The sequence below is a fragment of the Podarcis erhardii genome, assembly GCF_964252035.2.
Source record: "Podarcis erhardii genome assembly, chromosome: 2".
In the NCBI taxonomy this organism is placed as follows: Eukaryota; Metazoa; Chordata; class Lepidosauria; order Squamata; family Lacertidae; genus Podarcis; species Podarcis erhardii.
In genome coordinates this window covers 87,136,738-87,152,225 of record NC_138498.1, presented here as the reverse complement: position 1 = coordinate 87,152,225, position 15,488 = coordinate 87,136,738, and the positions used below count along the sequence as shown (strand labels likewise).

At 44.3% G+C, this 15,488-nt stretch overlaps 1 protein-coding gene across 4 annotated transcripts in view; it reads right to left on the bottom strand.

Annotated features, from left to right (window-relative positions):
* Window positions 1-5,609: 5,609 nt before the first annotated feature.
* PLXNA1 (plexin A1) overlaps window positions 5,610-15,488 on the bottom strand; it is a 303,518-nt gene continuing 293,639 nt past the window's right edge. For 3 of the 4 annotated variants that reach the window (XM_081852276.1, XM_081852277.1, XM_081852275.1), the window contains exon 32: window positions 11,271-14,506. In XM_081852276.1, the coding sequence (XP_081708402.1) occupies window positions 14,411-14,506 (96 nt within the window). In that variant the 3' untranslated portion in view covers window positions 11,271-14,410. Of the gene's footprint in view, window positions 14,507-15,488 lie in introns of all 4 variants that reach the window. The other variant, XM_081852274.1, reaches the window with a different exon arrangement.

Sequence of the window (15,488 nt, the reverse complement as noted above, 5' to 3'; positions counted from 1 at the left end):
AGGGCCAAACCTCAAGTGATCTGGGTGACCTCTGGGGTCTGCATTGTTCATGCTTCAGCAACTTTGGGGGGTGTAGCCATTTAGAACCTGAGAACAATGGAAGGGGTGGTGGAAAGGGTTCAGCTGCTCTGATTGGATCATCACCCTCTAACCCTTTGAAACTGATTTAAGGTAAGCAAAATATACAGTGGTACCTTGGGTTAAGTACTTAATTCGTTCTGGAGGTCCATTCTTAACCTGAAACTGTTCTTAACCTGAAGCACCACTTTAGCTAATGGGGCCTCCCGCTGCCGCCATGCCGCCGGAGCACAATTTCTGTTCTCATCCTGAAGCAAAGTTCTTAACCTGAGGTAACATTTCTGGGTTAGTGGAGTCTGTAACCTGAAGCGTATGTAACCTGAGGTATTGGGAAATTGGATCGTGGAGGTCTGGAGCCCTAGTAGAAGAGGCTTCTTCCAATATGGGCACTCCTTATGAGTTGGGACAGGGCAGCTGAACTCTTTCTTGTTTTTAAAGTCTGAGGCTTTTTTAATGGGTTGAGTAGAAATCTGAAGTAGGTTTAAAAGTGAAAGGGAGACAGTCACCCAGTGGTAAGTTTCCATTTCCTAGTGTGGGGAAAGGGAAGAAGAAATTGCCCAGACGATAGGAAGGAGGAGATTGGAACAGGCTGACTTTAGTAAAGGCACACAGAGAGAAATAGGAGGGAGGAGCATTCTGATTCCGGAATTTAATGAACAAGGAAAAGCAAGGGCTGAAGAAAGAGAGAGAGAAAAACTACACAGAGCCACATTAAAGACCCGCCACCCCCTAATCCCGCCTCCTCCTTTGAAGGACCATGATTGGCCTCTTTGATCCCAGCACTTGGTAACCAGACGATGAGCTCTGCCAATTATTTAACCCCCTCCCATCTGCTTTTGCCTCTCTCCCAATATAATTGATTTATTTCCTTTGCAGCTGATCAAGAAACCATGGGAGCTTTGAAAGCAAGGGAACAACATCAAGTGTGTGTGTGTGTGTGTGTGTGTGTGTGTGTGTGTGTGTGTGTTTAACTATTTAATAAAAACACCCTTGAAAAATTGGAGACATTAGTGATGAAATAGGCAAATCTGCCTTTCATTCCCCACCCCTCCCCACAGAAAGTTAAGGCCTGCTCTCAAGCAGAGGAAAGAGTGGTGCCCTGCCTGGACAGCATGAGAGCAAGGGGGGATCCCATGACGTTAAATTGCAGTACTTGAATTAGATGGGCAGAAGGCATTCTGGCGGGGCTGGCCCTCCCATTAAGCAGAGTTAGGCTGCTCTCTCAGGTGGCGGACAATGGGAAGCGCCAGAATCAGAAGCACACTCCTCTTGAACCAGCACTCCAGTTCAAGTGACAGGACTAAACATTAGCTTCCAGGCTGCCTGTGTTTTGCAGGTGGGATTCTAGGGCATTTGGGCAATTAAAAGTCGATTTGGCACTCTTGCAAAGCAGACCTGCTTCCTGCCCTCTGTCCCCATCAGGCTCTTTGTGGAAATGAAAGGAGTGGGGAAATGCCCTGGGGAATAAGGTTTGCATGACACAAATCTATTCTCCCCACAATCAAAGAGCCCTCCTCTATGGGAACAGAAACTGAATAACAGTGTGGTTCATCGCACTATTCATCAGCTCAACAACCCCAACTAACCATTCTAGCCCAGAAGCAATAAAATAAAACAGAACCAGCAAACAAGAAGCTTTCAATTAAAGGAACTGTTGCCTTAAAACTTCCAATAACACTTTTCTTATCCACACTGGAAAAACTGGTGCGGAAATTGTGCATTATTGTCAGAAATAAAAAAAAGAAAATAGATTCCATGCAAAAAGTGAGCAAACAAATTATGCATGGAAACAAACTTTAGATATTTGGGTGTTAGAAGCCAGTGGACATGGTGGCTGAAATAGGTGGCACATTAAACTAAGGAATGGAAAAGTAGTATAGCAGGGGAAAGTGTGAAGAAGTTTTGTGAGCATATGCATAGCCTAAAAAGAAGGCAATATTAAGGACAATTTGAATTTGTTTTTCCCCTTCCCATCCTGTCCCAATTATTTTTCTTCCCTTGTACTTTCTCCTTTATTATTTCCTTCTGTACTGCATTTTTGCTCATTTGATTTTCTCTTTTATTGTGGCTGTGGAAGTATGAGTAGATGTGAGTGTGTGGCTGAACATATAAAAGATTCATAACAAGTTCCAAAGTCCTTAATAGTGTGGAACTTTTATGGAAGATTGTTCTCATAATTTCAAAGTTGAAAGGATGGTTGCAGGGCGGGGGGAGGGAGGTTGGTGAGTGAAATGGAGATCAAGAAACATGCATATGATAAACAGTTCAAAACAACTTCTTATTGACTGACATGTTTGTGTAAAATAAATAATATATAAATTTAAAAATCAACACGAGCATATTAGCATAATCCATTTGCTTAATTTATTCCTTAATTCATTCCACTTACAAGATTTTGGCACCTACAGTGTTTAGAATTCATTGATCATTACGCTAGGTCAGTGGTTTTCAACCAGTGTGCCGTGGCACCCTGGGGTGCCTTGAACGAAGGTCGGGGTGCTGCTGCAGGCAACACTGGCCTCTGTCCCTCTCTCCTTCCCTCCCTCCTCTGATGCCCTCTCACGTCTCTGCCTCCCAAAGGCTTGCACAGCTGTTTGTTGCAGCAGCCCTGGCTACAAGTTCCCCAGGCGAACAGTGCCTCTGGGAGTACTTCCCAGACCCCCATGGGGCAGTGTGAGGAGGCACCTCTCTTTGGGGCAGGAGAAGCAGCTCAGAGACTGGGGCGGCAGCTGCGGCTGCCCAGAGGACTCCCAAGGAGAGGGAAGCATAGAGGAGGCTGAGGGAACCCTCCACAAGGGAGGGTGTTTGAAAAAGGGTGAGAGGCTGCCAGCTCTGCAGGCAGGGGCTGACATAACTGGGCTCCAGAGCCCCACAGGGGTGCCACAGAAAGAATGTAGTTTGTCAAGGGAGCTGTGGACCCCAAAAGGTTGAAAGCTTCTGCACTAGGTGCCTTGGTCGCTTCTCTTATGCATATGTAAGGCAAGACCCGCCCCCCTCACCTTGCACTCTGTACTGCAGGGACCATCAACACGATGCCCTACAGATGTTGCTGTACTACAGCTCCTGTCATCCCTGATCATTGGACCAAGCTGGCAGGAGCTGAAGGGAGTTGTCCAATAATTGGAGAGGACATTTGGCTCCTCCTACTATAGACTAACAGCTGTCACATGGTTAACGAGTTTCTCAATACAAAGGCAGATTTAGGGGTGTGTGACTAGTTTGCCCACACCAGTTGCTGAGCCGAGAAGGTGGCACAGGGGGTGCCACAACAATGACGAGCAATAGAAGGAGAGAGGTGGTTGCGGGGGTGAATTTCGATGTTGGCCTTGAGGAGAGGGAAAGAGAATGTGTGCTTGCAGGCTTTTTGCTAAGGCAATCACCAGAGATAATTTGTTTCTACTCAGGGATTACCTGTCACTATCAGGTCTTGGTCTAAAAGTACATCCTTTCTCATCAGGCCTTTCCATTATCTAGCACCTGGGTTGGGTATAAATTGAAGTAACACACCTGGCCACTCTCTAATGCCCCCACTATATCTGGGCCAAAGCAGGCCTCTCTCCCTAGTTACATAGTGTTGATTGGTTATATGTTACTGTAGAAGATGGAAGCATCTTTATGGCCCAACTCTTCTGCACTCCCAAGACTTTCCTCAGTTGCTATTATGTTCACAGAAAGTCATTTCTGTTTAGAGGAAGAAGTCATGAGCTTTGGCTTTACATAATGCTTTTTTTTCTTTAAAAAATGTTTAGGGGTACTCTCATTTTGACTCAAGAAAATCACCATTTTATAGTTCAAATTGGGAAAAAGAAATACAGGCAAAGGACAAAAGTACAAAGGTTCACAAAATGTTTAGGTGTATGCTTTACTTTACTTTACACATGCTATATGGGGTTGATCAAATTATTTCATGTCCCCCTCACTTCCCTAGTTAAGTGGTCAATTGCATTCCTTACTGCCACCAAACAGACAGGAGTCTCATGAGGCCTGGGCAGCATTAGCCTCATTTTACAAATTCATAGGAACCTGAGAATAGCCCCAGTGGGGCACGTACTTGACAATGTACTAAAAAAAATGTGTAGCTAAGTGGCCAGAGTAAAGGGGCCAATATTTACTCATTTGCCTCAATTCCATAATCTGTAAAATGGGAATAAGGATTGCTATGGCAAAAGAATAAAAAAGGAGCACAGTGGCCTTTGCACATTGGATGTAGGGTAGATGTCTATGTCACCATCTCCAAAGTTTATGCAATATGGTAGTCGAAGATGCAACATCCACATCTCTCAATTGGCGCCACTTCTCCCGTCCCAATAGCCCATATTGCTTTTTCATGTTTAAGAGCTGCCATCCTTACTTTGCTTGTTTTGACCAACCCATCCTCTCAACATCCAGCTTGGGTTATGTGCAGCAGCTCTGTAGCGGTAGGAGAGCATGAGAAGGCAGGACATTGCTCAATGATGCAAGGAGCATAAGTGAGGGGGAGATATTAAGGCTTGCTGCAGTGTCAGGAAGCAAATGGAGGCCAGTGCACAGGACTAAATTTGCCAGGCAAGATTATGGGTCAAGCATGTCCAGGCTGAGTTGTGATAGTGACATTATCATGGCAGCACCAAGCACAGGTGCAACATTTAAGATCCGTTTTCTGGATTGCTTCTTAATGGACTTAAAAGGGACACAGCAGTTAAGAAGGCTCATCTAGCTCAGCACTTGAAGGAGCTCTCAAACACTGGAGCGTGCTCACAGCCAGTGCTGGGGAAACCAGCAGACACCCAGTCCTATGTTGCCGTAAAGCAGTTTTACGCCAGTTCCCCTTAGCATTTTTTTTAGAACAAGGATGAAGCTGCTGCAGAACCTGTTATGCAGATTCTTAACTCCAACCAGCCTGTATTCTGCCAGCTATAGGGGCGCTGTGACCAAGCACTAGGTCTTGAGCTGCCACAGTGCAGTGAACAGGGCTGTGGCTGAAAGTCCTGGAGCAGGGCAGCCCAAAGCTTTCAAATCTGCACCCAAAAGAGCTAGGCTGGTTACTAGGAAATTGAAGAGTTTGGCTTTCACACAATACTGAGCTAGATGAGCTAGATGAACTATAGGATAGTTTTAACCAGAGTTTTGCAGGAACACATTTCTTTCCACACCTTACACCTGCAGGCACCTCAATACAAGGCTGTCACTTCTCAAGGAGGGCAGCATAAGGTGGGAGATGGTTTAGTTTCTGTGCTAGGAAACTCAGGAAAGCAATAACCCCAGCTCCTGCTGGGCCACTGGGTGGTTAAGACATTCTACATACATGGGAGCCAAGCACAGCTGAAAAGGTGGCCCATGATGCTGAATATAGTATGTGGTGAAGGTGCAGAAATCTAGTGCTGAAGCTCACATAAAGTGATGGAACGGGGCAGGGGGGTAAGATGGGTTGTGGTCAAGTCCAAGCAGGGCTGTAGAAGCATGCACAGCAATGCACAGCTGCCCCTTGTATTTCCATCTCCCCCCCCTCCCTCTGCACCAAACCTGGAACTCACAAAGTCAGACAAGACAAGTTATATAGCAAAAATGTTTAATCTCTCCTTGATGCGCGTGTTTATTTACAAGTACTAAATCTGAAGAACATTAAAATAGGAAATAGCAGGATATTTACACAATCAAAGGATGCCGACCTGCCACACTGGCACAGTTGCTTCAAGTCTGAAACAATCACATAAAGTTTTCATCATTTTATTTTTATTTTTTATTTTACTATTAAAATTCTTTGTTTCTTATTGTTTTCTCTGCTCCACCCCTCCCATGCCAACCCCCTTCCCCTTTACTTAAAGGACAGCTAACTGTGGACTTGACATTCCTTTGAAAGAAGAGAGAGTGGCAGGCCTTACAAGGCTTGTATGTGTTTTAAACACATTTCCCAGGGCGGAAATTAATAGTGCTCCATTAAAAAAAGCTGCAATGGGGGTGGGGCAGGGGCAGGTCTTGCTCACCATCCTGACGAATGCACCAGCCCTTTCATTAGACTATCCCTAAACTGTTAAGAGTCCAAGGAACTGGGGATGTCACTAACATAGAGTTTAAAGAAATAAAGAAAACACCAGACACTTTCTTATTAGCTGGCTGAAACCATTTTCTCCGAAGAGCTGTGTATTTTTGGAACCAGATTATTTGACATTTCCATTGAGATACCCTCTAAAGCTAAGCCTTCAATAGCTGACGTGGTCCTTCAGTCCCTATTCCTAGCGTATCCTGTCTTCAGATAGCACCAGTGTTTGAGGGCACAGGGTGACAGTGGTAGGGGGCTGACGGAGCAGGGGTTGCATGATTAAGCATTTTTAACAATGGATAGAGGAAAGTGAAAGTAGCACCTGAAAAAGAGAAGGTACGTTTCACATGCACCTTTTCTCAGGGAATATTTAAAAAGTATTCTTGTGGGGAAGCTGGTAACATGTGGGTTGGATGAGGTAGCTGTTAGGTGGATTTGTAGCTGGTTGACTGACCCAACTCAAAGAGTGCTTACTAATAGTTCCTAATCAACCTGGAAAAGACTGACATGAGGTGCCACAGAGTTCTTTATAAATGACTTCGATGAAAGAAGTTATGGCAGGGGTCCGCAAACTTTTTCAGCAGGGGGCCGGTCCACTGTCCTTTAGACCTTGTGGGGGGGGGGCGGACTATATTTTGGGGGGGGAATAATGCAAGAGCACCATGAGCCCCTGTGATTGCTTACCTGTGTCTTGCAAGTGGCAGGGGCTGGCGGCGGTGGAGGGACGATGAACAGTGCGCGAAAGGGCTCTGGAGAGGGGCTGCTTAAAATGGTGGCCGCTTGAGCACTGCTGCTGCTGGCACCAACAAAGCCCAGCCTCCTCTATGCAGGGCGGGGAGAAGCCAGGAGGAGGGAGGGAGGAGGTGCCGCCGCCGCTGCCATGTGAGGGAGAGGGAGGCAAAGAACATGTGTGCTGCCGATCTACGCGGCGATTCCTGGACCGTCTGCGGGCCGGATCCAGAAGGCAATTGGGCCTGATCCAGAAGGCAATTGGACCTTAGTTTGCCTACCCATGATTTAGGGGATACTCATCAAATTTGCACATGACACAAAACTGGGACAAGTAGCTAATGCCACAGAAGACAGAATCGGGATTCAAAATGACTTTAACAGATTAAGAGAACCAGGCCCAAACTAACAACATGTAAGGTTCTACACTTAGGTAGGAAGAACCAGCTGCACAAACATAAGATGAGGAACACCTGGCTTGCCAGTAGTACACGTGAAAAGGATCTAGGGGTCTTAATAGAGGACAAGTTTAACATGCTTCCAACTCTACAGTTCCATGATTCTGTGATTCTATGAGTCCACAGTGTGATGCAGCAGCAAAAAAAGCTAATGCTAGTCTAGGCTGCATCAACAAAAGTATTGTGTTCAGATCAAGGGAAGTAATAGTACTGCTTTGTTCTGCCTTGGCCAGACCACACCTGGAGTACTGTGTCAAGCTCTGGGCACCACAGTTTAAGGATTCTGACAAGCTGGAATGTGTGCAGAGGAGGCTGACCAAGATGATCAAGGGTCTGGAAGCTAAGTCTTAGAGGAATGGTTGAGGGAGCTATGCATCTTTAGCCTAGAAAAGAGATTGAGAGGAAATATGATAGCCATCCTCAAATATCTAAATGGCTGTCACATGGAAGATGGAGTAAGTTTGTTTTCTCCTGCTCTGGAGGGTAGGACAAGAAAGGAGATTCCAACTAAACATAACGGAAAAACTTTCTGATGGCAAGAGCTGTTTGACAGTGGATCTGACTCCCTTGGAAGGTGGTGGACTCTCCTTCATTGGAGGTTTTTAAGGAGAGGTTGAATGGCCATCTGTCATGGATGCTTTAGTTGAGATTCCTGCATTGTGGAGGTTGAACTAGAACTAGATGATCCAACTCTACGTTTCTATGAGTCATGGAGACCTTATTTAGAAGTAACTAATACATTGAATAGTGGCATTGTGGGGAAGGGATCTCACATAATGTTCGTGGGAATGGATTGGTGATGCTTGGATGAAAACCAGAGAAAATTATGAAGCTATAAAGGTGGCAAACCTTTTTTTTTTTAAAGAAAAAAATAAGTCACCTGCTCCTGACTGCAATTGCTCTTAGAAATCCTTTGCCACACGAATGTCACTACGGCAAAGCAGAAAATGTCAACCTATTCAGCTGGCCCTATGCCAATACAGCTATAACAAAAATATATCCGGTTGAGAGATTGTTCCAAATCAGCCAGGCCTCTTCCCTGTAACCGCCTTACCGCTTTATATCCCTGCCCTTTTGTTTTTGAAGAATTTCTTTTTCTGCTGCAACTCATGCCAGATCAATAATTAGTGAACATAAGAGAAGTTATGCTCCCCTCTCCCAAAGTGTTAATGGCTTATAGGTTTTGCTTTTCAGGTAATCGTCTGAGCATCAAAATGCATAGCAAAAGAGTTTAGTACCAATGGCATGATTGCACATCATATTCAAAGTCCTGCAGAAGTCGGAAACGTCAGGAGATTTGACATTGCCACTGAAGTCCCCAGATGTGTCTTTGCATGGATAGATGCGGATGTGTACAACCCAATGAAGAGTAACATATGGGTTTGCTTCCATGCTACAACCCTTTAGCACTGCTCAGGCACTGCATTTAGCTGGAAGCTGAACTAAAACAAGAGGTTAGTGTTAACGTTATCTGTCAATGTCTTTCTGTGCACATCCCCCCATCCTCCCTTAATGTTTGTTCCTATGTAAAGCCTATTTAGCAAAGGGTCACAGCAACATTAATTAAGAGTTTTATTTTTGCCTGCTTTATTGCTTCTGGATGAATTCAGATAGGAAAATTAGTGATTAATGGTTTATTAACTGCCCCAATTTCAATTGTGTATGTGATTCTATGGGAAGGAAAATGAGAGGAAGTCACTATTATCCCCCCCCCCAATGAATAGATAGATAGATAGATAGATAAGAGGCAATTAAGCAATTATTCATCACTAACGCTCCAGTCATGATCAAGAGAAAGATATAAAATGGGCAAGATCTGCAAACAAGATAAAACTTAAATTAAGGGCACAGGAACTCCCAACAACATTTTGCCCAGCCCTGCAGTACAGGCTGGTGATCCAATTGCATTTCATTACCCAAATTTATGCCGTGAATCAGTATTGAGGGGGGGACGGATGGACAGGGCAAGACAGGAAAGACTGGAATGCAGTCAGTGATTTAAGAACGATGCTGTCTGAATGTTCCATAACGAGCAAATGAACAAAGGAAGGAGATTCCAGAGAAAGTGGCTAATATGGAAGCAGCTAAGATTAAAAACTGCCCAAGAAAGAAAGAAAAAAGATCCTCTAGGTGTGAGCCAGATTGTAAATCTTTTTAACACAGTGGACGAGTGTCTGCTGACAAAAAAATAAAAAAATTCCTGTTGATTTCAGTGGAATTGCAGGTACTTGGGTGAGAAAGAAGATGAAAATTAGGACTCGCTGCTTGTCTGCTTGTCTGCTATCTGCTTTGTCTCTGCTCACCGCCTTGGGGAGAAGCCACTGAGTTTCTCTTCTGCCCCAGGCACTGTCTGCAAAGTCACTGGCTTGGTTTCTGTGGCAGAATTGTTACTGGCGAAGGCAGTGCCAGAGACAAAGGAAGCCCAACTCTGCGTGGTGTGCTCACCATGAAGTTGTTAAAGTAAGTGCCACACTTTTAAGAAGTGCTTTACTTTTAGGGGGGGGGAGGTGCCAGTATACCCTTGAATACCCCCAGGGAAAAAAGCACTGAGCCTTGCCATCTTGCTGCTTGCCTGTGTGCCCCTTATGCTGCTGCTGCTGCTGCTGGGATTCCACTGGGATTCTGTACAAAAGATTAAATACGAACTGTCCAGAAAGCTTGCAGCCTGACAGACTGAATCACAAACTGTATCAACCTGAAGTATTTGCACGGGAGCTGATTTAGCTGTTGCTTTCCAGTTATTTCAGCTGGTGGTCTGTCCACTGTGCAGAGAGTCTGGACACAGGGAAAGTATTCCTCCACTCCACAAACATCCCTAGTGGCAAGTTAAATAGCTACGATTCTGCTAAGCGCTACTAGGCTAAGAACTCTTCCCCCCACCCCCCTGCTGCCATGGCCCACATGGAGATGACTTGGTTCACTGAAGGCTAGGAACTGGGAAGATAGGATGCAATTAGCTAGGTCTTTCTAAAGGCCAGTCCTGAAGACTGAACAAACCAACTTGCATTCTGCAGGCCCTTCAAATTAAGCCAACTTCTAATGCACTTTGTTGAGTTTTTATCGGAAAAGATAAAAGTTGTTCACTTGAGGTAACCCACTGAATACTATTTTTATAGTGAAGTCTCCCAATATGTTATTGCTGAGATACCTGGATAAGATAAGTGAGTGGCTCTAGAGGAATGGTATATGGCATTTTCCAGTCAAACGTTTGCTCTCTATGCAATCAACAGAGGGGGATTTTGTCATTTGCTTCTAAAAAGTCAGGATGGCACTTTAGTTTTCCATAAAATGGTGCTGACTTACATCAAGCCGAAAGATCGAGCCTCTATCTCTTTTAAGTGTCAATCATGTAATGATTTATGCTTCCAAGTACACTTGAAACGAAGTCCAAGGAGGGGAACCTGTAAAATATTACAGTATATTTTGTGTGTAGAAACACTTAGCTGTCCTTTAAGGCTTCGGAGTACCATTTTTTTCCAGAAATAAACAGTTAATTCTTTTTTTTTTTCTTATACAAGAAGTGGCAAATTAATTCTAAAATTTCAAAAATAAAAAGGTCTAAACAAACCTCTAGTATTCAACACTTGCATTTTTTTTCTTTTAAAAAAAGTTCAACTCAGACTAAACTCTAGCACAGTCATGCAACAGCCCACAGGTCCTATGGATCCAGAGATCTCGGGAATCCCTAGGTGTTTTTCCATTATATTTTTATTGTCATCTTGTCTTCTTCTCTTCCTCCTCTTTAATTAAAAATAATTAAAAAGGATAAAAACAAAATTACAAAGCAATCTGAGATGTATATAGGCTTCAAATGATTGTTCTGCTTGATGAGAAATGTTTGAAATTTTATCCATTTGGTATTTTCCACTGGTTGTGTAAAAACCGTATGTGATACTGGTTTGAGCTCTTTCTGTTAACTATACAGTGCCCCACTGGGGCACAAGAATTAGATTGTAACAACATATATATATATACACGCACACACACACATTTTAAATTTTAATTAAAAACTTCATTACATCCCCTCTCCTCCCCTTATTTGCACTCTCAGGGAATGGGTAGGATCAGGCTTGGTATGTTCTGCAATAGCCTCTCTCTCAACTTCAACCTAGACTTGAGATAGCAACTGAGTTTATTGGTACTGGGTGGGTGGGTGAAGGCTGAAAATTTGGTGGGTTTGGTCACCTGAGTTGAATTAGGGCAGTGGCTTCATCACACTTGTAAATGTTCAATGATAATTAAAGGCATTACATTTGTCAGGAACTGAATCAAGGGGATTAAAATTCTTAGGGTCAGAACAGTGAATGGAATGATGTAGAGATAATGAAAAAGAGAGGAGCAAAGGGAAACAGATTTTAGCAAGAGTTCAGGAGCTTGTTTCTCTCACATACTGTGGTTTAGGCTGGATATGGGATGTATTGGTTCTTTGTTAGGGTTGGACCAGAAAACTCAGACCCAATGGGCATTTCAGGACCTTCAGAAATGCTTTGCTCAGTGTGCAGGATTATTTTATTATTTTTTTAAAAAAAATTTATTTCAGTGAATTGATTAACTGCCCTTTGGTACAAGACATCCAGGCCAGTGTGAAATTAAAATTATGGAGTGCCAACATGCACTTTGTAGGCCATAGACCCAAACCCTAGTTCAACTAGGGACTGTCTCTCTTGCCTACTCTCACATAGCTTCATTGCTCTTTAGATGTAGAATGAGAATAATGCAGGGGTGGTGGGATGCAGAATAAACAGTTGCCTCCTAAATTTGCAAACCTAACTAATACGTAAAATGCTCCTTTCCGATAGCACATAATTCACATTTCAAAGATGGAGCTACTGAATTCCAGGGACGGGAGTTTGAAAATGAGGACACCTTCTGACTCTCAAGGAGTGAGCAGACACAAAACGAAGGTACATATAACATACATACATACAACATCTCCTCCAAACAGTGCTGGATGTCTTGGGAAACACCATGGCAGCAACACAGGATCCTTTGCCTTGAATTGGACTGGAAATACCTGGTCACAATCTGGGCAACGTGGTTGTAACTAATGGCACCTGGGTCTTCTTATGCAGTTTGCTAACCAGGAGAAGCCCAAAGCCAACCAGGTGCATAGAGGAAAGAGGAGTCAGACTTTGGGTTGAACCAAGTAGCAGAGAATAGAAGCAGAACTCAGTTGCAGGAATTCCCCCTCTCATAATGCTAACATCAGATTGGAATGAATGATGCTCTGCTCTCCCCACTAAGATCATTATTCCCTGCTCTCTGGAGCAGTCCATAGCCAAAGCAAGCTATGGAAACTATCACACATAATCTAACGATTCCTGCACAAAAGTAATAATGTAATAATTAAGTAATAATGAAGTGCACTTGGAGTCCCTTCCAACTCTACAATTCCACAAAACTCATTTCTTATCTGCACTCTCTCACCCTCTTCTAATTGTCCTAGCCAAAACCAAATCCACTGGTGAAGCTGCTTATCCCAACAGAGGGGAATTACAAGACTGTTGGGAGTTTGGGTCTTCATTGCTACCAAAACAAAAAGAGAAGCTCTGCATTTTGCTGAAGAAATTGGGATGAGGAATAAATAAAATATTCTAAAATGGTGTGTGTACACACTTACACATCTGAAAAAACTAAAGGGGCACCCCACTTATATTTAATGTTTCTGTCAGTGCTAAACTGCAGCTCCATGTTCCTCATCTCTTAGCATGAAGTCTGACCTCATGATTTCTCTGAATAGGCCCAGTGTTGCCATGGTCTGCCAGAAATGGAGACAACACAGAAGAAGCATCTACTCATAGCTTCCTGCATGACCCAGACCCTACCAAGTCTGACTGCATCTGTTACTAAGATGCCTTTCCTCTACAACGGAAGAGGGAAATACTGAGAGTTGGTTCAAACAGCCACCCCCATTCACTGTGCCTATGCAGTGGCAATATGTGGCAGTACCCCTCTGTCTAAATGCCCCAAGAGTGGGAAATGTACAGATGAGGGCAGCTGGGGGCGGGCTACTCTGGGGCGGGTGGGGCAATGAGAACTTTTGAAAGTTGCTAAACTCTGCTTAAAAACAGCTAGCCCTGTCTTAATCTATAAAAAGGCAAAGCAGGGACTTTTCTCAAAAGTGTGCCACTTTCCACAAAGTAATTCACCACAAACAGGTGGAAAGATCTCTTTGCAGGGGTTTGCCATGCATGGCCCACCCTCCCTTTTGCAAGTTCTTTGCCCTCTGGGTACCTTAAACTTTCGGCACCCGCGTAAGCAGCATTCAAAACAAGAGCATCAATTTGGCCTGTGCTAAATGTTATTAAAATAAAATATGGCACAGGACAAAGTGTAGGAAGAATCAAAGATTGAGGGGCTCTTCTCTTGGACTCCACGCACCCCTACTTCTATCCCAAGCAAGCAATGCTCCTTTCTTTTTGTTGAAACAAACAAACAAAAAAATATCCTGCAATGTTTTGTTTAAAATTTAGAACCTCCCCACACTCATATATTTTAAATCTTTTTCAAAAACAAAACAAAAACAAAACCTAGCTTGTGGAAATTGTGCAAATATAGCAGTTAACACTAGAGGAAGAAGGCCAGAGAGTATGGAAGAGAAGGTAGAGAGTGGAGCTGTCCAGGCAAGGCGGGAAAGGAAGGAAGTACAGGGAGAAGGGGCAGGGAATTATAAGCATACCAAACTGCCTGCCATGGGGGGGAAAAACCATAATGTAAAAAGGTTGTCCTAGACGTTAGTGCAGTCCCCAACCTTCCGTCGCCAAATCTGGAGCAGGCCTTGGTGGGAGCCGGAGAAAGGGAGGCAGTGGCAGCTGAGCAGGGATTTGTCTCACTGGCCCTCCTTGCACATCTCCTAGGGTCCTTCAGGTTCTTTGCTACGTCGCTCCTTCCAAAAGGTCTTTAAGATAGGCTCCGTTTGCTTTTGAGAACGGCGGTCTTACATTGCTGTTGTTTTGCTGTTCGTTGTGTGTAAAGTGTTCTGAGACGCAGCAGATTCTGTGCATTGTTTGGTGCCAGGCCCCAATGTATTCCTTGATTGCTTTCTTGCTGCCGCGACTCACTTGCCGCGCTCTCTCTCCCTTAAGAGTCCACTGCCAGGGAAGTCTGCAGCACCATCTCGACCTTTTCAGCTACTTAGGGCCATTGTGTCAATTGCCTGCTCCAACTTACTCCGCAGCCGTTGCCTTCGGGCCTGTTCGTCCTTCTCTAAAGCAGCTAAAATCTGGCAAAGGGAAAGACGTGTAGATGAAATCATTAGTAAAGGAAGACTCTGGGGTAATTTGAAACATGCTTCACACCAGTGGTAGTCTAGAAAGAAAAGCCAGGAGAGATTCCCCACCAAACACTCAAAAAAAACAAACCTTTTAAGGATGAAGAAATATGGGACGGCCATTCTCTTGATATGGCAGCTACTCAACAGTGCATCCGCAAGTGTGTTGCCCCATTCTAGCGGCTGAGCAAGGAGGAGCAATCACCATACTGCCAGGGTTGCAGCCTGCCACACACTATCCCCAATCATCCTGCAACAGGGTTGCGGCTGTCTAGCTTGGCTAGTGAGCTGAAGTGGCTGTCTTTTTCCTCCCGCTCCCACGTGAGACAAAAGAGTCAGAGGGCACATTGAAGGCAATGCTTAATTGCCCATCTATCTTCCTTCCAGGAAGCATATATGGAGTCTGGCTAGCAGCAGATCTACAAAAATACTTTTGCAGATCTGCTAGGACTCCCCACACACATGGCGTCCGGCAACTAGAGCAAGGGATAATGACAGGTGGCCCAATACTTCCCCCTGCAGAAACCTGGTAGTCCAGTAATATCTGGAGGGCCACAGGTTGCTCAGCCCTTCTTAATTCAGAGAATAGGAGAACTCTCCCGCAATGGCATGATCTGGGACTTTTCTGATGGTCCTGGGGACAAGGAAACACTGAGGACATTTATGAAATTGGCATCTTTAATTATGGAATAATTAAACCTAGTCCACTTTCTAGTTCTGTTCTCACAATCAGATGAGAATCACTAGATCACTCTTTGGATGTAATCCAGGAAATCTTGAAAAACTCTGCATCTTCAGGCACTCAAGACTATATGAACTGAGAGATCATCAGGGATGTTGTGAACAGGGCTTTGGATTCTGAGGGGGGGAGGATGGGATTTGGCAGGAAAGGGTCTGAGATAGTGAGGGAATGGTGGGATTTTTCTACAAAAAG